The sequence below is a fragment of the Brachyistius frenatus genome, unplaced genomic scaffold (genome assembly GCF_029030835.1).
Source record: "Brachyistius frenatus isolate BFR_SWC_R1_liver_20210118 unplaced genomic scaffold, ASM2903083v1 Contig_14, whole genome shotgun sequence".
NCBI classification, from domain to species: Eukaryota; Metazoa; Chordata; class Actinopteri; family Embiotocidae; genus Brachyistius; species Brachyistius frenatus.
Genome location: NW_027210613.1, coordinates 678,818 through 705,823, shown reverse-complemented (window position 1 = coordinate 705,823; position 27,006 = coordinate 678,818). Strand labels below are relative to the sequence as shown.

At 43.5% G+C, this 27,006-nt stretch overlaps 1 protein-coding gene across 2 annotated transcripts in view; it reads right to left on the bottom strand.

Moving 5' to 3' along the window:
* The window catches only part of znf516 (zinc finger protein 516), a 48,588-nt gene that overhangs the window by 7,407 nt on the left and 14,175 nt on the right, over nt 1-27,006 (bottom strand). For both annotated transcript variants that reach the window (XM_069693051.1, XM_069693050.1), the window contains exons 2-4: nt 22,952-23,047; nt 6,154-8,427; nt 1,189-2,529 (exon numbers count right to left, since the gene is read on the bottom strand). In XM_069693051.1, the coding sequence (XP_069549152.1) occupies nt 1,189-2,529; nt 6,154-7,918 (3,106 nt within the window). In that variant the 5' untranslated portion in view covers nt 7,919-8,427; nt 22,952-23,047. The remainder of the gene's footprint in view (nt 1-1,188; nt 2,530-6,153; nt 8,428-22,951; nt 23,048-27,006) is intronic.

The following is a 27,006-nucleotide window of genomic DNA, read 5'->3' as shown; positions in this document are numbered from 1 at the left end:
AGTGTCTCTGGCAGCCCGACTGCTGGCCTCTGGATACTCTACTTCTACTCTGGGCCGCCAGCCCTTCTCACTGATGCACTAATGAAAGACAAGACAGAGCTGGACGGAAAACACGAGCAGACGCGCACACACTCGTACACACATTACAGGGAGAAAAAGGGAGAAAGACTCAGTTGCTCAAAAAAGGTCACTTTATAGCATGTGACTCAAAGGGCTAAGGCAGATCGTGACGATATGCGCCAGGACGGGTGACAGCGATGTCATGCGTCTGCTCTGGGGCTGTTGTCTTTGACCCCTGGCTCCGTACAGCCCCACTTGACCCCAGAGACACAACTGAAAATGGGCAAATAATACGGATGTTCGGTAATGACCATTTCCAAAGCAGCTGGTGGGGTAATTATTCTGTCTCATCTCTACTCTTTGCCTCTTCTGTTCCCTCTCTCACTGTTTTTCCTCCCTCCATTCGCATCTGTGCGAGTCTCTCATCAGGCAGAGCCGTGACCTAAACAGTTTGTGACAGCTTTCTGGGAGAGTGGAGCCGGAGACTAGGCATGCCTCGCAGACCTGAGAGTAGCAAAGGTTCTCTCACGTCTTTCATGGTTAAAAAAAAGAAAAACACACACACACACACACACACACACACACACACACACACACTCTCCTTTTGCATCTAAAAACCCAGGCACATATGGACACACATGCTGCCCCAGATACATCCTTTTAATATACCACACAAACATGCAAGCGCACATGTGTGTGCTCATTTAATGGATTTTCTCTTCATTATTAAAAACTTCATCAGACTGGAGCGTGGTCTGTCCATCACTTGCCAGATGGTGAGTTAGGATGTGTGGGAGAGGGTAATATGTCTACCTATTTAATACGGCTTGTACATTAAGTGTGGGTCTGCTTGACTGCCTGGTATCTTTTTCATCTTTAGCCTGTCGAGTACGATCACTTCTACTCATAGCAGCTCAAAAACCAGTTGTTCTTCTACCATTCCTGACGTTTGGCATTTTCTCCGAAGCCAAGATCCTCTGGGCATTTTGTATGTGAACTGACGCTGTGGGACTTTCTGCAATACAGATTTTTCCAATTGTTTTGGTCTTATAAAGACATAAAAAAAAAAAAAAAACACAATTTTGCATTGTCTTACTACTAAATCAGACAACAGAAATGGCTCCCTACCAGTGGGATCCAGCATAGCATTGGCTGCACCCCAGCGGTGGCAGAGGGCAGCCAGTTCATGCGGGCTGTAGTTCTTGAGGAAGCCGAGGATATCACTTGGCATCTCCGGTGTCTCTGCGATCGGCTCCTGCTTCATACCTCCACGAGCTTCTAAAGGTAGTGAAGAAGAGGAGAAGGAAGAGGTGGAATTCTGCAGAGGGCCTCCCTGTGCGTGGGAGGCGCTGTAGTTGTACCCTGCCGTTGAACTGTGGGTGATGGCGCTGGGCCTCGTAGTGTTCGCCCGACCCTGGCTGTGGGAGTTGGGAAGCGACTGGTGAGGGGCGCCCCGTGCCCGGCTGTACTCCGCTAGGCCGTGTTTGCTGGACAGCATGAAGCCCAGACCCTCCTGAGGCATCAAGCAGTGGTCGGCCATCCTGGAAGCGGTGGCGGGGCTCTGCGCTGAGGAATGCGAGGGGTTACCAGTGTTCTTCTCCAAGGAGCTAGAAGACGACAGCGAGCTCCCCCGAGGGTACATATCCACTTTGGGTCTGAAGCGAGACGGATGACTCTGATCCTCCCTGTGACGGATGCTGCTGCTGGTGCTGCCGCCCGGCCGTACGGGAACTCTCCCGGCGTGGTTGCCTGGGGTGGATGAGGAGCCCCTCGATGATGATGAGCAGGGGGTGGCGGATGATGATGATGATGATGATGATGATGATGGTGTGGCTGCATGACTGGCTGGTCGACTCTTCTTTGGAACCTCACTGGGGCAGGCTGGAGGCCGTGTACGTTGGGTGGGCATCAGTGAAGGCAGCGGTTGACACTCCTTCCCTTCCAGGACTGGCGGGGGTCCAGTGCGTCTCCTGGAGGATAACAAGCTGTCCCTGGAGCCCTTTGAGTTGTTTTTAAGAGCCCATTTAGGAGCCAGGCTGGAGCTACTGCTGCTGATGCGGTGAGCCACAGTCTGGTGCATCCAGAGCACCTCGGGGTAGTGGGTGGAGTGAGAGCAGAAGGAGCACTTGTGGCTAGGAAGGCTTCTCCTGTCCAACATCGAGGAGCCTATGCCCCTGATGCCCTCAGCCCTCACACATAGATCCACTGGGGCCATGCTGGGATCGAGCGGTGAGGATCGAGCTGAAAGGTAACCAGGAGGGGATGCGGAGTTGTTCAGCCCCTGAAGGAGAGCCTTCTTCAGTTTGGGATAACCACTGGGGGTGCCGCTGTCCGAGCTGTAGCTGGGGCTGGGAATGGGGCTGGGTCTGTCTTTGGAGGCAGCCGGGTGATGGACACGAACATGAGTCAAGTAGGCCTGTGACTCCGTGGTGACAAAGTCACACAGGCTGCAGATGTAAGGCTTCTCATCTGTAGGGGAAAGGAACGACAACATAACGGTCAGTTACTGCAAAGGAAAACATCTGGATTATCCTCTTTACTGCTCGCTAACTTAGAGCTCATGACTTCAGTTCACTGTGCAGATTCATGGTTTCATATTGATGTAGTTTTAGTGAACGGCCACCAGGCTGCAGTATTGGTCACTATTTCCATACCTTCTCTGTTTATTTTTACATGTAGACATCATCTCAAATAAAAGTATTATTTCTTTAATTACAAGGATAATAACCATACCAAAACAAAAATCAACAATAAATACCTATATAATAATATAGTATATAACATATAATACTGTAATATTATGATGGTTGCAAAGGTTAGATAGTTGTTCATTAAGACACCTTGAACATGTAATAGACAGTACTCCTGTGAAGGTTATTGTGTCGTGAGGCTTGAAGATTTTGTCAGGGATGTGTTGATTATCTCGATGGTAAATGTTCGGCTGTCTTATAGTCCATATATGCTGTGAAAAACGTACACCATAATATCAAACATTACCAGAGAGCTGAATAAACACCTTATTTACACATAAAACAATTGCAATATTAAATCTTAAAAGGCTGGCTTACTTATTGTCAGACTGAAATTGTGCAAAATATTTAGCCCTCATGTTAACTGTATGGAGCCAATATTGTTTATCTCGGAGGTGCAGCTTTATACATTCCCCACAAGGTGGCGTTTGAGACCTGTCTTTACACTCTCATTGTTATCACAGTAAAACTTAGCAATAGAAATAGAAATAGTTGTATTCTTTCGATGTAAAAATTATTAATAGGAGTTAATTTGAATTTTGATGAGTCAGACAGAGGCTGGCTCATGCAGCATTGTATCTTTTTGCATACACAGCACAGATACTGTAAGTAGCACATTATTGTACTCTCCACTACCCCGCCTCTTCTTCACAGTAACACCAACCTGCCATCTGCTTTTCATTTGGCTTCCTGTTAGCAACACTGGCCAAAATTCACAGCTCAGACGGTGCCAAGGTGAAACCCTGGGCCTGGGCAGTTTAGCAGGCAGGGTGGTAAGACTGATGTGTTCTGTTTATTAGGCGGATACTCATTATTATTATTCAGTTACTGACCAGTCAGAGTCAGTGAAAGTAAGTTAGTGTCTTTTTTGTCATCCACTGCACATGCAGAATATTTTTACTGTCCTTCCAAAGTAAATGTAAGTTCTAAATCAGTCGCTCAATCAAGTGTGAAGACAAACATAGAAACATTGAATAAACATTTACATTTCATTTAGCTGATGCTTTTATCCAAAGTGACTTACAACACACTGATGGTACACCATCAGGAGCAATTTTTTTTTTAGGGTTCTGTGTCTTGCTCAAGGACGCTTAGATATGTGCACAGGAGGAGCTGGGATTGAGCCACCAACCTTCTAATTAGTGTGCAACCCACTCTACCAACTGAGCTACAACCTCCCCAACAAATCAAACAAATTAAGTAAGTAATAGTGGTGCCAGTGTTTAACACTTGTCTTGTAAAGTGGCGAGTAAGCACCTTAGAAACACATCAGAACCAATCGAAATCATATGTATCCCCAAAAAGTGTCTAAACAGATGTAAAGGGACATCAGAGTATTTGGGAGTGTCCTTTGAGTGTCTCTTTCCCCCATTGCCTGCATCCCTCCTCCATCGGGAGGTGACACTATAAATAACCAATCCCTCAGACATCAGGCAGCCTGGCTGGCTCAATGGTAAGAAGAGTGGGTAAGTGACAGTGGGGGTGTCACAGGAGGTAACCTTAGAGATTAGGAGTGAGTCAGTGGGGGAAAGGGAAGAAAGGTAACTACAAAGAGGATGGATGGAGGGATAGAAGCCCTTACATCTTGACAGCAAATGTTTTTTGGTAAATGCTAAATTCTTCCAAATTTGTATGAGTTAGTTTTGTCACTAAAATCATTGCACTTCACCAAATATTAGTTAAATGTGATGATTGAAATTCAGTATTTCTAATATGTGATATATATATATATATATGTGTGTATACAGTATACAGCCTACACAGTATGTTGAGCTAAAGTGCAATTCCTGAAACCGAACACCAGGATGTCCATCATGGTTTGGAGACACTGAATTCTCTACAGTACATTTACTACTGTAAAAAGGAGTTAACCAGGCCTTTAACTGCGGGAGTACAGGACTGTCCTTTGATGTTTACACATACACACTAATAATAATTGGTTGTTATAAAAGATACAACAATAGTGGTTAAAAGGAAATATGTTTACATATTTTCATGGCTAAGACACAAAATAGAGAGCAAAAAAGCTAAACATATTCACACAGATGAGGAGGGTGCGGGGAGTTTCCTGAGACAGGAAGACCTGAAATAGCACACAACTCGATCAGGCCTGAAGAAATGTTGCTGCTATTTTTGACTGTCTGCACTAACAGGGAAGAAAGGAAACAATCACCGCAATTCTTTGCCATCCACTATCATATCCTGTACAAAGAAGTGTTTCCAGCAAGTTTAAAAAGGTAAAAGACAGAAGCCAAAGAGCACTCAAGGGCTGCAAACACCGGAATCCTTCCTTTAGCATGTGTCAGCTGTGATTATGGTTGTTTTGCCCTTGCATGGGTAGGTTTTCTTTTTTTTGCTCTGCAGTGTTTATTGGTTGTGGAGGTGAAAAAAATGATAGGCATTCCAAAAATGCCCTCTGCTCTGCTGACATGCCACTGAAAGCTACAAAGTTTCATTTAACTGTTAACTTGATTGCTCTGTGATACATAATCACAGCCCCGCTGTAAACAGACTTTCCAGTCACAATGAAAATGTATTGACCATATTTGATACAATTTGTGTGCTTACAATGATGCTATTATAATGTAGCTATTATAATGTTCTGCCACATGGTGGCTCCAGTTCCCAGTCCATGGATACTGATGAGCTATACCTTCACAAAGCACATTTCATCAACAGATGTTTACTACAGTGTGACAGGTCTGGAGTGGGAGGCTTGAAAAGGGCTCCAGTCATTTCTGTCACTGAAAATCCTGCTATGTGAGTTTCTACAGTTACATTTTCCTATTGTTGTACACTACAAAGTTGAGTCAGTATCTTATGAAAAACAGAGAAGTGAGTAGGTAGCAATGGTGGTGCCATCAGTAGCTGAAACTGCCACAAAGAAAGCCTCAACATTATCATCATCCAAGTATTTTGATTTGACTAAACCCCAGAATAGTAAAATGAGCTGCAATTCCCAAATCCCCAACATTTACCGCAATGTGTCTGCAATGATTTTCAGTCATTCAGGTCCTAGTCAATCTAAGTGTTATCTGAAGACAACTGGACTTGGTTGAGGTTCTTGAAGACCTTTCACCTCTCCGTCGAAAGGCTTCTTCAGTTCCACCTGGCTGGATGGGAGTCCCACACTTTTTGAAACATCTTAATGAAGCATCTTCAAAAATACTAAAGCAATTCCAGTTGCCCGTGGTTATTACTTAGATCTACCCCTAACCAAACCTTAAGTTACATCTATATTGCTCATAGATTGCTCTTTTAATTATAGATGATTATTTTAAACAAGTACAAGGGAAATACATAACATAAACCCTACAGAAAATGGCAGACATTATTGACTAACCTGCAAGCTCTCCAGAGTTTGAGGTACCCATCTCTGAGGCTTGGTCTCCAAGGGTTGAGGCCGGTGGAGAGTCTCCGTACCCTGGAGTGCTGGGCCGGCTGGGGGAGCCTGACTCTGGATCACTGGTGGAGCCCCACCGGTCGTCTCTCGCGGTTCTTTCCTTGTCTCCCACAGACGCCCTGCCTCCGTCCTTCCTGTGGACCCGCTGGTGGACGACCATCTGGTGACGACTGCGAAACACCTTCCCGCACTCAAAGCACTCATTGGATTTGGAGGAAGCTTGTGACTGGGATGGTCGTCGTCTTTCCTGTCGGGACGAAGGTCGGTACTCAGAGTCGCTGAGGCTCTCTGGCGTCCGGTCCCCTGAAGAGGTGTGGCTTCCCAGCCCCGAGCTGCTGCGTCTGCCTGAGCTGCGTTTCTCTTGACCTTGCAGGACATAACGACTGCTCTCCTTCTCGAAAACCACAGCGGCTCCAGCGAGGGCCTCCTCCCCCATACTTCCTCCCCCAATGGAGGCCTTGTAACCAGGCTCCACGGGCTCCACAACCCTTCCTTTGGTGGCTAATTGCCAGGCCTGGTAGCTGCAAACTGGATCTAGCTCTGGGATTCTTTGACCCGAAATCAGATTCTCGTTTTCCTCCTCTTCATCTAGGGTCTTTCCCTCAACTGTCTGGAGGTTTAAGTAGTCCAGAAAACGTCTCTTAGCAGCTGGAGAGTCCTCATCATCACAGGGTCTGCACTTACTGTGGGATTTCCTGCCAAAGCTGAGACTGTGGACTTTATCATGAGCTCTAAGGCTTTCTTTGTTGTGAAACAGGTTCCCACATTTGGAGCACATTTGATAGATAGACGTCACAGAGCCAGTAAGGATATCAGGATCCTGGGCTACATCGTTGATGGTGGCTGGAAGCTCGGCTGAATCTCCTTTTGATCGTGACCTGGATTTGGTGTTGTGTGTTTTCATGTGAGATTTGAGAAACCAAGCTTCGCGGAACCGTCTGCCACAGATACGACAGCAGTGGTCCAGGATCCCTGCATGTTTCTTCATGTGCGACTTCAAAAACCAGGCTTGGGTGAAGACCTGGCCACAGGTCTCACAAGGAAAGGTCCCATCACTCTGGTGTTGGACACCATCAGATTCTGTCACAGCCTCTTCCTTAACAGCAGTCTCCTCCTCTGTGTCTGCTGTTATGTGAACCTTCTCAATGTGGCTGAGGAGCTGGTCCTCGCGCTGGGCCTCGTAGCCACACAGACGACAACAGTAAGGCCGGTGGTCAGTGACAGACTTTTCCCTTTTCATGCTCCTCGCAGGCGCTTTCCTCCGACTTTCCTCACCACTATCCCCATTGATCATGCGGTTACAGGCAGAGCTGCTCTTAGTTGGACTCGTGCCTCCATCGAGACCCTCTGAAACCCTCATCTCCTCCTCCTCAGCCCCACCCTCTTCATCATCATTGGAGTGGTGGCTGGACAGTGTGCCCAGTTTGTGGCTGCGGATGTGGACTTTGAGGTTGCCCTTCTGCGAGGCCCTGTGGTCACAGTAGGGGCATTTGTAAGGGCGTGCACCCGTGTGGCGCCTCATGTGCTGCGACAACGAGCTGAGGAAAGGGAAGCTGCGTCCACAGATGTTGCAGTCGAAAGCCCCAGGGATTTTGTCATCCTCTCCCTCAATCTCATTCCCAGAGTTGGCCTTGTCTTCACTCAGCTTCTCCTTTTGACCTCCTGCCTGGGTCTCCATCACATCCACGCTGTCTCTAGGATTCATGCTATAAATTAAACTACACTGTCTACCTGGCCTTTTACAAGCTCACTAACACTTGAGACTGCTGCTATCTGCAGTTGCACATCTAGGGATGTCTAGAGTGCTTTTCCAGGTCAGTTAAAAAGCGATCTGCCTTCAATCATCCAGCGATCAAGCTGCTAACAGTGCTGCTGATTTAGCAAAGTTCAGTTACTGGATGCCACACAATGTATCCATCTTCAGTGACTCAGCCCATAAAAAGCAACTGATCATTTGCTTTTTCAGGCTAGTGAAGGCCTGGCATATAATATACAACTGAGATCTCTTTGTCAGAATTATGTGAAAGTATCACCCAGTTTCAGGTCATCATTGTGTTAATGGAGCGTTCAGAGGTCTTCCAGAGTAACTAATCCACCAAATGTCAGGTTTTTATTCTACTGGCCTCTTCATCCTCAGTTTTTGTGTGTATCCCCAGCTTCCAGGTCACATAACAGTGAGCTCTATGTAGCAGGGTCTGCCTGTAAACCATCCACCTGAGAATGAAGAAGAAAAGACACAGGGAACATATCAGTGAAACTGCATTATTTTAAGAACACTTACATATTTTAAGTTTAAATACATATCTAAGCTAGCTACAGGTGGCGTGTGTATGTCATAAAGTCAGTCTACATGCTTGTTTCTAATTTAGAGATGAATTAAAAAGTTGGTAATCTAAGACCTCAGGTCGGTTATCATCATTACACAGATGGATGGATGACGACATTTTGGAAACTGAATTTGCACGGGTTTTTAGCTAAGGTTACAAAAGCAAACAGTAGCACTGGGTAAGTGAAAAAAAATAAAATTAAAATTAAAATAAAAAATATATATATATATATCTTTTGTAAACCACTAAGCAAGCCATACATTTAAAATCAAATATGGCACCCGGAGCACAGATATAAACCTTCCTAGACCCCAAATTCCTTTGTGGAGGTAAAACACTCAACCGTATTATAACAGACTGTATATCAGTTTAAATTTAGTTTAGATGTGTTATTACTGTGTGTTTGGACTACTATGTGTCTGCAGTTTGCACTGTTCACCATTACTGTGCATGTGCATGCGTGTATGTGCGTGCTGCGGTTGTGCACGAGCCGTGCAGGGCTCGGGGGCTCTGACGCCACAGTGGCTGAGTCGACACTTTACACAATCAGGGTGGTAGTTGAGGGATGCGGGGGTGGGGTGAGGTGGGAGGTCGGGGGCAGTGTTCACATCAGCAAGATCAGCAGTGCCACCATATTCCCTCCCCATACTGGCCTCACGCAGCCGCATCAACTGACACTATCACATGGCAGGGATCTTAAGTACACAACAGGAAGTGGCTCTTCAGACAGTTTGCTCTGCTCTATTTCTCAAATTGGAGTTGAATGGGGTCAGGGAGAGAGTCAAACGAAAGAGAAAGAGAGAGGAAGAGATAGACAAGGCTATAATGGTGTTGACTAATTACATACCGCATATATTTCCTTCAGTAAGTGGCATACTCTCATAGTTTGCATGTTTCCATGAACAGTAAAGTTTGCTCAAATGTTGTTGTTATAAAACCTTAAAAATGTCTTTATTTTATTATTTGCTTCTGCAAAGTCCTAATATTCTCACAATACAAATTAAAGGTTAACATTTTTTCTTTTCTACCTGTCAGCTCAAAAACCCCATCATTAATTAAGACAGCTTTGTTGATTGAAATGACACTTTTTTATGCACAACATTCAAAGCAACTTCTAAATTCCCATCACAAAACTCTGAAACATGAAAGGACCTTTCCCTGGGAAGCCTGTCTGAGAGTGTGGACTGTATGAAACGTGACTGACAACATTATTACAGGCTATTAAAGAAAAGTGTCAGGGCCCATAAGCTGAGTTACTGCCAGGCTCTAATTACAAGTGGATAATTGATCATAATCACAAGAGGATACAGTGGTGGAGGAGGGACGTTAGCACAGGAACAATCATATGTCTTAAACTCTTGCACTGAAAATGACTACCCTGCACCAGAGCCACCTATCTATCCAGAATGATTTATGCTATTGAAATCAGCCACAATGGTTCACCATGCGTCCTCCTGGAGTGCTAACTCGGGCGAAGGCTTCCAGTGTACATGTACTGTTCCAGCCTAAAGTGCAGCTCTGGTTAAAATTACTTTGAAACATAGCAGAATATCAGATCCATAGCTCTTACTGTCCAAACATAATGCAGTCAATGTTGATCTAAAATGATAGAAGCTCACTTTTTCTCCCTGCATTTGAAAGGTCCTAACCTTAAAAAAAGAATAGCCAATGCTTTACGGACATTGCCCAAGGATGGATGGTGGGGATGTTCAGTCGGTCAACTAGTTTGGTCCAGATTATTACCTCAAGAACCCTCAGATGGATTGCTAAAAAAAAAAAAAAATTCGACCATTATTCATGGTCTCAAGGATTAATCCTGATGGCTTTGGTGGTAAAGTTTGTGTTTGTTTTGTGAAATATCTTAACATCCTCTGAATGGATTGGCACAAAATTGGACATTCATGGATCCCAAATAACAAATCCTCCTGACTTTAATGATCCCAGCCTTTTTCCCTGGTACCACCTGAAGGCTTTGTAGCTTCATAAGATAAACTGCATTTGCGCTCCCCTCAGGTTTAACCATGTTAACCTTAGTGACTGTTAGATTTGTTTCAACATCATCAGGTCAAAATTGTAATTTGTCAGTTCATGAATAGTTGCAAAACTAACAGCATTCCTATCGCTCTAAATTTACTCTAGCATAGCCAGACCTATCTTCACCATACTGTGCCAGAGAATGATAGAGGGAATAATCCGGCTGTACCCATGTTATTAGCCTGTTATTAGAAAAAAGAAACCAATCTGGCTTAAATGTATTTCTTTACACTAATCACAATTGATTAACTACCACCAAGCTCAGGATGCAGCGACGGTGCTCTTGAACAATCGGGCAGCTAAATCCTGGCAAAAGCTAGAAAATAACCAAGCAGTCCCGCCTTTTTGTATGCTCCAAATTTATATACATTTATATAGGTTGCTAATTTGGAGGTTGTTGTTGCTGTTCTCCATTGCAACAGGGATTTTTTTTTTTTTTAAATAGTAACACACAAATAGCGGAAAAGTAGAAGAATGTTGCCTAAAGTAGTTGGGCAACAGCAGGTTTATACCAAGTTCCTACATCAAGTGAGTCAAACTGCTCTAAGTTATACTTTGTTTTTCATGTTAATTAGCAAATGCTAGCATGCCAGCACCAGGAAAATAAACTATAATCATAGCATTACACCTGCTAACCACTGCACTCTCAATGTGAGCATGTCAATATTTAGCTAAAAGCACTGCTGTTCTTAAGTACAGTCTCAGAGCCATTAGTATGAGTCATATGAAGTATCATTACATGTAGGAGAATTTATAGTTAACTGTGTTTCATCTGTAATCACATGAAAGAGCACTGCAGTATGCTGTTGCAAATGCCAGTTGTTTTTTTTTATTTTAACACTACGACATAATATAAATTCTTGATGTAGTTTTTAAAAGATGTACACTGTTCGGTAGGACCAGTGTACTTGGCTGACCACATGATAGACTCACCATTTATATGAAGGCTAAATCCTTAAACCTTACGAGGATAATCTTCAAAAGAGCAAATGTAACAACTAACATGACATTTTATTGGAAAGAGCTACAAACGTTGCGCGCTTACTTGATTATATCGAACAAATGACATGGTAGACAATCAGGTGATGATGGATATACAACAGCACAATAAGGACAACAAAGCTGTCCCACCCCAACCATTCATCCACTGTAGTTTTCCCCTCCATCTGTTCCATCTGCTCTCCGTCTCCACATCCGAATGCTACTCATTAATACTTAGTAGTTTCTTCCAGTTCTGGCGCTGAAAACAGAGGATAATGATCTTACTTCCTATTACATGGCCTTGCCGACTGGGGGTCAGGAGGGCTGGGAGGGGTTGAGACTATTCAGCAGTAAGCCTGTCATCCACCAGACACTCACATGTGCAAATTGAAATGTAATGAGATTAACCAGCAGAAGGGAAACAATGCAGGCTCCTCAGCACTGAGGCTAAAGTAAAAAAAAAAAAAAAATGACAAATTGGCTTAGGGAGGGAGAAACTGTCCAGGAAAGACGGAGAAGATTACCAATCATCGAAGTCATCAAAAAAAAAGAGAGGAGGCTTCAAAGCTTTATTAAACACCAACAAAAGACGATAAATGGATACCGTGTCTCTCCTGGAGCTACCAAGACCAGTCCAGTTTGTAAACCTTGACTGTCATTGACATCCTCCAGCTAATTAACATTACACACACACACACGAGAGAGAAGTCGAATTAATAAAACAGGGGACAGTTTGTAGATTAAATTGGAGCTGAAATTGATGTTTTATTTCTTAGTGTGTTTAAATGCTGCCTTCTGATTGAAACAGTTAACACTACTCGCAGGAAAATGATCGTCCTTAAATACCAGTCTGAGCCTTGTTGGGAGCATCACCGCTCCGACATCAGACATGCTGGACACTTAAGCTGCCCTACCGTGAGTCACTGAGAGTGAACAGGGGGGCCTACACTCAGCTGATAATGACTTCTGTGTCGAACAAAAAACAAACAGTTCTTTTTTTTTTTATTACTTCTCCCTCCCCTCCCTCATAACAAACGCAACCTCTGCTGTTCTGCTTTCTGAACGCTGAACTGTAGCAGCTGAGGATCAGCGAGAGGAGGAAATCCGCTCTTATTTTCCAATCGCAACCTTTACAGATCAGCCCGGCTATTTATTTTCACTGAGACTCCTGAGGTCCACATCTGGACTGAGTCTTGAAACAACAAAGTGTCAAACTGTGCGTATCGGCCAACAGAGGACCTAGTGACAGAATTTTTGTGTTTGTTTTCACACAGTAGCGCTGATACAAAGCAAGGCATAAAAATTAAGCTTGATATGCAACACTATTACGATACTACAACAACCACAAAAACAATTACGAAGGGCACCGACTTATGCCGGCTCAACAGTTTTCTCAATAGCCCCCTCCAGAGGCCAGAGATACAAAATTTGGTGCAATAACATGCAAAAAGGGATTCATAGTTGGTTACAAAACATCAGCCTGCTATTTAAAGAGAACTGTTTTATTTTATTTAGATTTACACAAAGGTTTGCAGAAGGTGACAGGCCTCACTCTTTCTCTCATCTGAGATTAAAAAAAAAAACCACTGTCATCCAGCCAGGAAGCACCTTCATCATGGCAATCATCCGAGAGGCAGCCATGACACAAATCTCCTGCACCCAAGGGTGCGGGAGATTGGCTTTCATAACGCACTGACTCACTTGCGCTGTCACCTTATCACTGGTAATGACTGTAGGTCGTCCTGGTGCGGGACATCCTTCAGCCATGATGGGATCTGTTTCCCTCCCACAAAGCAGCACAGAGACGAGTATTTGAGGATAAGAAGAGAGAAAAAAAAACACACAGTGGGGAAAAATAAAGAGTGGACCTTCTGTTGAGATGAACACACACACACACACACACACACACACACACACACACACACACACACACACACACACACACACACACACACACACACACACACACACACACACACACACACACACACACATGCAGGGGAACTGAGGAATCATGAAGCAAAACAGAGGGGGCTTTTTAATGTTACCCACACAAGTCTACATACGCACACTGTGGGCTTTTAACACTGTTCCATACAGGCAGCATTGAAAGCTTAACAGTCCATACAGAGGTGCTCACACACACACACACACACACACACACACACACACACACACACACACACACACACACACACACACACACACACACACACACACACACACACACACACACACACGCACGCACACGCGCGCACACACACACACACACACACACACACACACACACACACACACACACACATAATCACTTCATGGAGCAGAACATATAGAGAGCACTTTACAAAAAACCTCGCTATGCTCGTACAGTTGCTCATAAAGTGGAGACATTCAGTGCTTAGAGTGGGACAGAGGGGATTCTTATGGAGTCTTAAACACACACACACACACACACACACACACACACACACACACACACACACACACACACACACACACACACACACACACACACACACACACACACACACACACACACACACAGTGCAGAGCCAGTGTATTCTCAGACCAATCAATAATCCATTATGAACAAACTGCTCTTCACCTCCCACCCTGCCCTAAACCGGCAGACAAAGAGGTCTGCTGTGTACGCCACGATGAAGGGAGAGAGAAGTGAAGCACAGCTGGACACGAACACACACACACACACACACACACACACACACACTTCAGGCTGTTTGCAAAACACACACTCTGGAGATTTAGGAGTTTTGTAGGGTGACAAATGAGTGAGCTTTTTTTGCAAAGTTTGTGGACAGAGAGGGTACTGCCTTAGAAAGAAAAAACATCAAAAGTTCGGTCTGCAGTTGTGAGTGGAAAACCCACAGAAAAGCTTACTTTCTATATATAAATTGTAGTAAACTAATACACGTGCTTTCCAGTAAAAGAACGTGTACATTATTGCGTATAATATTCCTACATTCTTATATGTTTTTGCTCATCCCGGCTTGTCCCTGCTACATTTCTCACATACTTGCACATAACCACATCTGGCCGTGTATGCGTTTGTGTGTATGCAAGCGAGACAGGACAATCCTTCAGAGACTAAATGCAGATGGATGTGGGGCAGGTGTGTGTTTAAGCCAGTTTTAGTCCAGTTTTGTACTGCATGCTCTGATTCGCTCTGTTTTGATGCATAATTGTGTCCAAAAGTGACTAAAGTATGGACCTAGTGTAATAGATTGGCTCGGGTATGACTCATTTGGACTTTAGCTTGGTACTTTGGTGTTATTTTTGGTGTTTTACTTGGTAGAAAAATAATACAAGTAAACACATGGTAGACACATGATAGGATCTATGTTTCCCTCAATAGCACAATGAAGGTCAAATTGGGCATAATTTGACTGAGGTTTGGTTGTATGATTCCAGTTTGATTGGTATATCTCTTATGTAGTTTGACTCCAAACTTTGAGCTCTAATCTAGAACCAGGTCTCTGACCAAATTGGGTCCCGTTTGGGCTGAATTACCGTATAGTTTTCCCTTCAGTCCCCCCTGTGTCAGAGCAGGTCACTCTCATAAGCAGGAAGAGCAGTGGGGGGCTTTGTGGCATTGTTGGGGTCTCCAATTCCCATCCTACCCCTGGTTCCAACCCTGCTGCCCCACCTCCCCCCATCCCTTAAACCCAGCCAGAACAATAGAGGGGGTCCATGCTGTCTGTCCCTCCTCAAACCCCCCCACCACTCCCACCACCCCACACACACACACACACACACACACACACACACACACACACACACACACACACACACACACACACACACACACACACACACACACACACACACACACACACACACACACCTCCCTCCCCCTTCTGATAAATAGGCTGAGAGGGGATCCTGCCTGCCTACTCTATTTGCGTGAGAAGGGCCTTTGGATAGAAAAGAGTCCTCTGGGTCTCTGTTCCTGTGTGTGTGTGTGTGTGTGTGTGTGTGTGTGTGTGTGTGTGTGTGTGTGTGTGTGTGTGTGTGTGTGTGTGTGTGTGTGTGTGTGTGTGTGTGTGTGTGTGTGTGTGTGTGTGTGTGTGTGTGTGTGTGTAGGAAGTGGCAGGTGTTTGGGTCACTACTGTCATGTTACATTTCGGGTACCCGCCCATGAGGAGATGGGGATAGTAAACACCCACAAAAAAAACCTCAATGAAGAGATAGAAGAAAGAAACCGGTTTACACTAATTGGTTTCCGATATGTTCCGATACGAGTTTAAAAACACACCCGTGCAGTTTGTCACCATTTCTAGAACTAAACTGCATTTATCTGTGAGTAACACATTTTAGAACATTTTATTTGCCATCGTTCATTCTCAATGACAGAACTGCATGGAGTTTTACCTGCTGCTATAATTTAGTGTTTGTTTAAATCCAACACGCACTGCCTGCTCTCATGGGCCCAACAATCTTCAGCTTCCCCTGGGATTCACTTTGTGTTTCAGCATGTGTGTGTGGGTGTACATGGCCCCCTCTTCTCAAACTCTGCCTGTTTTTCTCACACCGCTCGTTAACCCCTGGGTGCTCCTGCCCATAGAGCCCCCTCCCCAACAGCCCCTCCCGCCCCCCCTCCTGCACCACAGCAGCAGCATTCCTCACCACACACTACTGGGATGTACTGTCACCGTGCAGTGCAGGCTAAATTATCATTACCCTGATCTGATTTACCTCGCAGTTCACAAACAGTAGATACATTCATCTTGTGCGGATTGCTGGTTTTAATCCCAAACCTTTAAACTGAATTTAAACTCTGACCTCATCCTTAATCTAACCCCCATCCTATATACAAATCTTAATCCTAAACTTTTGGAGTGGATGTCAGGATGATCATAATGTGCTTATGTAACAGGGTCTTTTTATGATTTTAACAGGGTCTTTTTATGATTTTAACAGGGTCTTTTTATGATTTTAACAGGGTCTTTTTATGATTTTCCTTACAAGGACAGATATTTAAGAAGATTTGAGAGAATAACTGTTCATAAAAACAAATAGGGCATTTACAGCCGTGTTTGATCAGAGACAAGATGTCATGTTGTTTTCTGTTCAGATCTATTAAAATGGCTGCAGACGCCTTCTATGCTTTCTCTCTGTGAAATTAAAGGCGTATTGAGGCAGTATGGGCCGGAGCAAGACCAGTGGTAGAGGTAAAACGAGCTCGACTGCAACTTGTTGGGATAATCGTGACGAAAAGTAGCAGAGCCACTCGCTGTAATAGTGTTCGATTTAAATCTAAATTGAAACTCCTCCATCTCTTTTCACCGCCCTGTCCACCGGGCTCACAACTCTCCCCGCCTCCTTCATCCTCCTGCTCTGTGCTCTCCTCCCATCCGTCTGCAGCCCTGAACAACCTTTGCAGCTGAACCTAAATCAGTCTCTCTGAAGTGTAATTAGACCGGTGACCTCAAAGTTGGCCACCAGTCTTTCACACTGTCACACTTTCTGATGTAACCGTTTTATGTTCGCCGCTTGCTCAGGCAAGATGGCCCATAGCAGGTAGTGCATCCACACACACATGTACACGTCACTCACACACAAGCAACATGGAGGGAGACAAGAGTATACTATACATTTCAGACTAATCATACTGTTGTGCATAAATGTGCATTTTATTTTTTTATTTGGTTGACTCACGAAATTATCCTTAACAATTAATAGCTGATCAAATCTACCACATTCACTTGCCATTACACACAGAAAGATTGGTCCTTACTGTACCAGCTGGCTAAAAGGAGGGGGAAAAAGAGGACTGCCACTTTTGCAGATTATTAAAAGGTGTTGGTTTACTAAAAAACTGACTTGTCAGTCCAAGAATAGCAAAATCACCTTGACTACAAAATTCTGCCTCAGAATTAGCACGATCTCAAATGCAAGTTGTTTGCAATTCAATACAAAATGTGCAACCCGGTGTCACTGAAACGTGTAATACACACGCCTGTTCACTACAGGGAAGCGTATCAGTCTCACGTCTTTGACTCGTTAGATGTATCAGTTTCACGTGTTTAAGGAAAACAAAAACCACATGGAAACTATGGACTGTATGTAAAAGTGGACATTGCCTCAAGGTTTAAGAAGTGAGGCCAATGCAGAAGTGCCTTGAAGTGCAATGCCACAGAGGGCCACTAGGGGTTGGCTCCAAAAAGACTTTGGCTCTATAGACTCTCATTTAACTTCTCTCATATGAAGGTGTCATTCTCTACAGTCGTTCCTTATTATTAGTTTTCTGGGAGTCCAATTAAAAATAATCCCATCATAATTTAGATACTGGGCCTCAAAAAGTGGCATTTTTGGGGGCGTGTCTGTTTGATTGACTGCCCTGTGGTGAAGTCAGGTTTCTGCTGTCGGTTGGCTGGGGCATAGTGTCACTTTGTACTTCGTCTCATTACCTCTGTCGCCTGACGTCTGTCACATGACCTTTTGTCTCTGTTTATGTACGTGTTCTTCTCACATCTAGATGACGACTTTAGTGGACGGTCATGTGTATGACATGCCGCGATACTGGGTGGAAATCTGTCAGCATGCAGTTGTCAGGCCAACCAAGGGAGAACCAAAAAACATTTTGCTGACCATGATCTCTTTCCTTAATGCCAATCAACGCCTGCTTTAAAAACTAAAGTCCATGCTCAGATGTTTCACTGGCTCTCACACAGCTTTCTTCTGTGCATGTACGCCTGTTAGAATATTATTTGCCTTCTCATTTACTTGGTTGCTTGTTTTTGTTGCTTGCTGTGTGCCTTGTTTTCAAACCTGCCTGTACCTACAGGCAAAATCTGAAGAACACATCCTGTAAGAGCAGTCAAGAACAGATATGAGGATGCAGCAGGGCAGGAGATCTGCTCTTGAGTCTTTCTTGCTGCCCGCGCACATGCAATACACACACACACACACACACACACACACACACACACACACACACACACACACACACACACACACACACACACACACACACACACACACACACACACACACACACACACACACACACATACTGGCAGGCAGGATGGGAGGGTTTCCACATAAATCTCACCATGGCTCTACTACAGAAAGAGTGTGTGGGCTCAAACGGGCAGTTGTTGTTGTTGCGAAGTGTTCACACACTGATCTGAAGCGCAAACAGATGCACACACCAAAAAACACACACATACACACATTATAAATAAACACAACTCTAGCCAAAGTAACCTGTGGGGAAAATCCAATTTCATCCCTTGGACAAAGTGTTATTGTGGAACAGTACGAAACTGAGTATTGACCTGTCTTTGTGTGTGCGTGTGTGTGAATGTGTGTGTGATGCCATACACAGTAGATTCACCATATATTCATCTGGGCACCACGAATAGTTTTCTATAGTTAAGATAATTTTGTGAGGACATGAGATAAAGCTAATATTTAACATTTAGTCGTTGGTTTACTGAACAAAACCTCGATGCACCTGTACTGGGACCAGACTGTATCTATTATAAAAATGCAGGTTGCCATGTGTGGCACATTCACTGAATAGGCAGCCTAGTATTACTTTCACTAAAATGGATGTCGCATTAGTTGTCCTTCATGTCTGTTGTATCAAATTAGGCAGAGTTGCAGTGAAGAATTTTTAAAAACAAATTCAACAACATCAGTTTTAACTGGATGATTATTATCAGGTTGTGATACTCTCTAATTTACATTAACTCTGGCTTTATGGTTATCCATAAAGCCTAAATTTGTTCATTTTGGCATCACAGTTTTGGAGCTGATGCGACAGAATTTGGGATGTTTCTTCATATGGAAAATTTAAAAAATATATATCCTCATGTAATTTAGAGATATATAGATTACATCAGACCAAAATCCACCTGCATTTGCAACAGGAACCGCAGTTGTTTACGTTAGATTTTCAGTAGCTATCACATCACGAGTAAGAACATTAACCAGTCGTTAACGCATCCCTGTCAGAGATAGTAGAAGTTTTCCACAGTGGTACACCATAATGCCCTAAAAGCATCCGTGTCGATTTAAAAAAAGATATTTTTTTCATTTGGAAGCCATCTTTTTTTCTCACGAAACAACTTTTTTCGAATAACTGTCACAAATTTGCTAAATATTCGCTGGCGAGTAGTTAGCATTCGCATGTTGTTTCTTCGTGACACGATGTCTAAAGACCTTTAGACAGTAGAACACACGGTTAGGCTTAACATTAGTCTCAGTCTGTGTGTTAACTGACTAACTGTGTGAATAGAATTAAATGGAGGAGTTCTGAGCACACTAACACACACACACACACACACACACACACACACACACACACACACACACACACACACACACACACACACACACACACACACACACACACACACACACACGATCACTGCAGGCATTGATAGCATACAGCTAACGTACAGCTGGTAAATGGGATGTTTGGTGCGATTAAACGTGAATTAATGAGCTGTCAAACTTGCATGAAAATCTAGTCTTAAGGCATTGTGAGAAATGTTACAGTGAAACTACATAAAACAACAACAATAAATACAAACTAGTTCCGTAGAAATGTTACGAGCTAGTTTGTCCTGTTAGGAGGTACGCTTGTTCATTGATATCTGATAGTGAGATTGCTGTTCTTGTCTGATTCTTGGCAAGAAAGAAGTTCTGTAATACAAAAACATTTGTAGCATATAATAGTGTGTCTTATTGACCATCATGAGTCCCAAAAGGAATCTGTAGGAGGGTTTGTGTGTGTGTGTGTGTGTGTGTGTGTGTGTGTGTGTGTGTGTGTGTGTGTGTGTGTGTGTGTGTGTGTGTGTGTGTGTGTGTGTGTGTGTGTGTGTGTGTATGCGTGTGTGTGTGTGTGTGTATGCGTGTGCATGCATGCGAATGCATGCGTGCGTGCTGCAACATCTGCCCAGCATGTCATAGCCAAAAATAATAAGAAGCACAGGAACTAGGGCTGCTAGATGAGAATACCAAACGTTGTTTGTCTTTTATATGGGACAAATAGTTTTTCTAAAGAGTGCACTGGAGCTACATCACACATTTCTTTCATACGACGGCTGACAGGCAGTACCGTGAGAGAGCTTATGTGGCTATAGGTGGTTGTGATGGATGGCTGTATAAAAAGAGCTGGAGATCCCATCTGGGTCACGTCTTATCAGGCTGACTGATTCACATTGATGAAATCATGCCGGCTTGTTAACCCGCCCCGTGGAAAAAAAACAACTAAAACTAAGCCAATAGAGGAAAACAAGGCAGCATCAGAAGAGAGGGAGTGAGATGCATGTCGAGGAGAGTAGAAAAGGCAGAGCAAATAATGAGAGGGAGGGCAGCAGAGGGAAGATAAGTGGTAAATAGTGATGTAAAGTCACGGCAGGAGATGGATTGGGATAATAGGAGCTGACTGAGAGGGAGAGAGACAGGGAGATGTGGGTGATCGAGCCAGACAGAGAGCGAGAAAGAAAAAGAAATGCAGGCCGCGAGCTGCACACTGCAGAAAATGTCCATCATACAGGAGCACTCGCACTTCTGAGGTACTTGGACTACTGATCTCCACATTCTGATGAGAAGATTGGTACGACAAATAATGTGTCTTTCTGGTTATTAACTCTGTCTGGTGGTTTCTACCTCAAATATTGTTCAAGGAGGCATGACTGAAACACTCGACACCAGACTTCACAGCTTGTTATCACAGAGATTCTTTGCAGAGGAACCACAGCACAGGAAATTGGCCGGGATCCACTCCCGCTACATTCATCCAATAGTCCTACAGAGACAATCTGCTAGTAGAGCTACACTCCTAACACCCCACCCTCCTGCCTCCAATCCTGCTACAGTACAAGGTACAGTGCAAATGAGGATTTGTATGCCATGTGTGTGCATGTGTGTGTTTGTCAGGTTTCACGGAGGTGTGTTTGTGAAAGGGTAGGTGGTTGTGAGTGGGAAACTATGAGCTCGCAAGAAAACTTGACTTACTTTTCCTTCCTTTAGATTGATTTTTATAAGTTTAAAACATAAAAAATAATCAAAGAAATCTCCCAAGAGTTAGCACTCTTCATGTGTAAAAAAAAAAAAAAATCACCCTGATTTCACTGCTGTCAATAATGGTGGAAAACATCTGTCTCCAGAGGTTTCAGGAAAGCAACTACTAACAATGACACAAGCTGTGGTGTAACAAGTTTCCGAGCAAAGTATGACAAAGAAGAGAAACGACACCTACAGAGATGACATGCATGAAGTTCAACACAGGAAAAAATGAGTTGGATGACTTAGTGAATTATATCCAAGACAATAACTGAAAATCTGATGATGGATGAATATAAATGCTGCAAATTAAGTTGAAAAACAACTCCATGTGTATCTAAATCCTTCATTTCGTTTTCCATCCTGATGCAGGTGGGCTTAAGAAAACCAGATCACAGTATCCTGTCGGTAAACAAGCAGCATTCCACGACCCGCCTGTTTGCACTAAAGCTTCTCCACCAAAGCCTGATCTGCACCAGTTGCTGTGTTTAGACAGTAGCTGGTTTACCAGATCTGGTAAGCACACATCTCCACATCTGGAAGCATGCAGCAGCTACAGTGGCATCAAAGTCAGGATGACAACCTGTAGGCCTAATTGGCTACATCATGTTAGTGAGAAGATAATGGTAGCAAATTGCTGTCGAGTGAAAAGTGTGTGAGTACAATTTCATAGCTTTTATTCAAAATGAAGGGAGGTGTGCTCTATCAGATTGAAAACAGTGGATTGTGAGACAATTTTTTTTTTTGGCCTTACGTTCTAAAAACATGAAAAACCTTTTTGGAGACATTTAACTTTTATTGAGTTTAAAAACAGTTACACTGATTAAATAACCTCAGTTATTCTAGCACACAGCACATTTCTGGAGTGGAATATCCTGGAGTTAAACAAAGAGTTGGATTTTGGGAGTTTATTTTCTAAGTTAGACTACAGCTTGTGTTCAGGAATTCTCTTTGGTGGGGTAATACTTTGGTGTTCATTTGCTGAGTGTTGAGGAGCATGATTCAACACTACTCCCGATGTTTACTGCACAGCTTTGTTGCCGTATTGGCATTGCTTTTTATTAATTTATCGTTCAATCATTTGTCATTGTTTTTGCAAAAATTTAAGCTTTTATTTTGAAGGTAAGATGTCAGCAGGAAATATAAAATGTCATACAATGTATCTTGGAACCACAGCCAGATTTTTTTTTATATTGTGACATGTTGACAATTTACAGTTAAAACAACTTGGTTTAAACGTGACTACGAATAAGCATGCAAAAGTGCTACATTAGCTTAGTGCAGTGCAATTTTGTTGGTCTTTACAAGGTATTGACATTCCTTGATTAAGTTGGCTTTACTGCAGTCCACAAAAATACCTTTTCTGTAGCGCCTCTGGAAGCCTGACATCAGGACATTTCACACTGCAGCCACTGAGTCTGTTCTTTGCTCTTCCATCACTCCGAGGTTTTGATCTGCAACCACACAGGGAAAGATCAGACATCAGTGGACTGTGAGGACAGCATAAAATATAGTAGATCTCCCACTACCATCCCTGCAGGACGTATACCCATCTAGGATCAGGAAGCATGAGGGTGAAATCATCAGTGACCCCACACACCCTGCAAGCAACCTGTTCGAAGTCCTCACTTCCAGCTCTTAAGGAAAACTCCAAATTAAACATTGTCTTCACCCACTGTCTATTAGAGTACATGTGTATATATGGGTGTGCACACGTGTTTCCTTTCATATAAAAGTCCCACTTTTACATATACAACGTACAAGCATTTCATTTCTATATTTTTGATGAAATGGTTCAGTTGAGCTTTCGTCTTATTCTATGTGTTCTGTAGGATGTGTGTTTTTCTTCGCTGTCTGGTGGGAGCAGCTGGGAGCCATACGATGTTCAATGTTTGATGTTAACACACACATCAAAGAATCTTTAACTTAAATCTTAACATCTGCGGTTCTGAGTCAAACGCCTCAACAGCCATAGGCCAAATCGCAACAGCATTTGGTATTATTTGGGTATAATTGGTCATATTTGTGCAGTGTTCGGAGCTAATTAGCAAATGCATGCTAAGATGCTAAATTAAAATGGTGAAGATGGTAAAGAGTAAACCTGCGAGAGGGCAGCGTGTCATTACTGTAGCTGTGACTATATTAGCATGTTTCTGTAAGCATTCAGCTGTAAGCACAACACAGTGCCTAATTATGGTCTTACAGAGCAATGGTGTGGCTGTGGGCTCACGGTGAGACTTGGTTCTCTTTTCCTTTAGTTCTTACAATATGTTAGCTGAAGTAGTATTTTGTCAAAAACTGAAATTAGCCCCCCAGAAGTCGCAGTAACAGTCGTGTAGTAATCTTATCCGTCCAGCCTCGTCTTCAATGTTCAGTTTTGTATGCTGGCAAATTATGGGGTCAGAGTAAAAAAACATTTTTTGAAATGTGAGACATTTTCAGATGTGCCAGCTTGACTTTGCCTTCCAATTAATGTTGAGCTGTTTATTCGGAGGAGCACCTGAGGTTAACATGGGAGATGGCAAATGTTGCATCAAGCAGTGGTGTTTGCGCGGCTCTCCCCCGTAGAGATGAGGTTCTTCCAGAGGGAGCTACCTGTATCAGCCACTGCTGCAAACCAACAGGCCTGTTCCACATGAAATAAGCGACAGAGGATTACGTGCAGCCAGTCTCTCCACCTCGCACCGGTGGACAGCTTTACACAACACACACTTTACCGCATGACTTTACCGCACACCGACTGCAGGAGGGTTTGCTAAAAATGGAGATGACTCGCTTCTAACGAGACGCGCGCGCACAAAGACACAAGTCTGCTGGTAAACTTGCATGTATTTGTATGAATCCAAGATAGCAAAGTATGGGAGTATCAGAAAGAGTCTCGTTGTAAACACTGTACATACAGCAGCAATTATGAGCTGCACTTGCATCATGCTGTATACACAAGAGATTGGTGTGATACAACAATAATTTACTGCCGATCGCACAGACGACACTCACTGCTATGTATCCGGTACTGTTGATATGATGCGTCTTAATTGATTAAACACTGTATTTATTGCAGTTTTAATCAATACCTCATGCATCGAGCTGATTCTAATGAGCTGTTCAGAATTGGTTCCACACGTTTGATTCGCAGCACTAGTAGTAAGCATTGCAATGTGTTGTTGTTTTTTTTTTCAGGGGCTTCTGTCGATTTGGAATTCCATAAAAGTTAGAAAATATAAAACATTGGCAGTTTAATAAATACAGAAATTTTGGCATGAATATGATTTGCTGCTGGAATTAAAAAGATGGCAGTATCAGCCTTTAAAAAAAAAAAAGCTAATGCATACAAGTATATCACACAAACCTCCAGCTCAGATCTATCTGGCACAGGGATGCCTGCGGAGTCCGCTGCCCAGGTAGTTAAATCTAAGCATACCAACTGCTTCTGGGACTCAAACTCACTGTAGTTGTGAAAATCAATATGCACTTACAGGTATCAGACTATGCAGCAGCAGCCAGCTCCAACATCCGAGATGGTATATTCATAGTACCTGAGGATAATTTACATCTCAGACTAAAATGGTTTCAACACGATTGACTGCAAAGTAACACATCAGCTCATATAAAAATGCAGATATGTCATTTTTCCCATTGTCAGCTCTGGTTCTAGTCAAGGAGTCCTGACCGTGGATCCTGCTTGCCTCTCTGTTTGAGACTAAGCGTGAGATTAGGGCTCCATAAATGGGTCAGATTTTTTCTATCTGATTTATTGGGGTCTCTTTTTTAGGGAAGACAGGCTTTTGTGACCAACCTTAAGACTATTAATTGGGTGATTTTGTGGAGTTGGTCAGGTATAATCTGATGGGATTAGCGGCTATGCTCTTTAAATAGAGTTGTGCAGCCAGGGATTAGATGATCACAGCCAGTCGCACTCAAGAGCAACAGATTTTCATCTCTATGGTTTCAGTTTGAGGGGAAAAAAAACAAAACACAGAAGCAGTCATTGCGATGTTTGTTGTTGTGTGTACTATTCAAAACATGATAAAATGTTGAAATCTAAATTGTGTTCATAAGATAAGAGGAGTAGATTTACTCAGCTGGTCTCACTCTTGTTTCTAGGGAGGTCATAATACTGGAAAAGCCCCAGTTTTTAGGATGTGTTTGGTATGATCTGTTTGGGCCTGGGAGTGGAAGAGGTGGGCAGTACCAGGGGCCCCTACCGTCCTCCCCTCAACTATCCTCCTCACATCTGGATACAATGTAGGAACAGGGCACTGAGGCCAGGGGGCTTGCTGAAGGGAGGGTGTTAGTGTGCTGGGGGATTCTTTATAAAACATCAAGAGTGCTGCTGCTGCTGCTGCTGCTGCTGGTGCTGCTGCTGCTGCTGGTTGTCGGGGGCGGTAGGGTTGTGTGTGTTGTGGTGGTGGGAAGCTGGGGGGAAAGAAGGGGGAGGAAGGTGCTAAAAAGCTCCCTATCTTTGGTCTCTTCTTTCCTGTGTAGTTGACTGCAAGGCCCCCGAGCAACAGACGGGCAGAGAGGCAGCTGGGAACTGAGGGAAGCAGCCGACAGCAGCCCAGGAAACACAATGTGGGAGAACAAACCCAGATACGGTAAAAAATCATTGTGCGCTTAACAGTGTAAATACCCTGGATATACCTAGACAATCCCTCCAGGTGTAGACTGCCATACATACAGTTAACAATGGATAGTTTAAAAATATAGTTAGAAATGTGGATCAGAGTCAATGCAGCAGATCCGGAGATAATGGCTGTGCCTTAAATCGCATACTGGCACACACACACACCTGCTATTTGGACTACACTGTCCAGTATAGAAACATCCAGTCAGTAGTCGGATGGTGTACTCAAGGGTTTACAAACTGGGACGCTGGACACTTTTAACCCTTAATGATCACCATCATGGCTTGTCAAGTTTTGGTACCTACATTACCCACAATGCAACTTTATTGCCAACAGTTAAGACAGATTCAAACCCATTCTCATCCCGAGGCTTCAAATACTGCCATTTTGTCAAAGCCCACAGCCGTCTGTCCTTTGAGTCCTTTGGCAACTCATACACATGCACAAGGAGTTTCAGGTTTAGTCACCGAAACGACTTAGTCAGAGTTCAAAACAGATTACAGTTTGGATTAAAATATGTATGTAATATTTGTTACATATGTCATGTAATTTACGTTGCTTTATGTAACTTACTTATGTTACTTAAAAGAAATCCACATTGACTTTTGCTTTCTCAGACTGAAACATGTCTCTTTCATGTTAAAGTCCATGTGTTTGTTCTTTCCAATCCCCCAAAACCTCCATCCATCATAGACATTGTCGCTCTGTTGTCTTAGTCACATGACCTCCACCTTCGACCTGGGTGGTCACATTGCCAAGACCAAAGGGCACCTTGTGCACATCTTTCT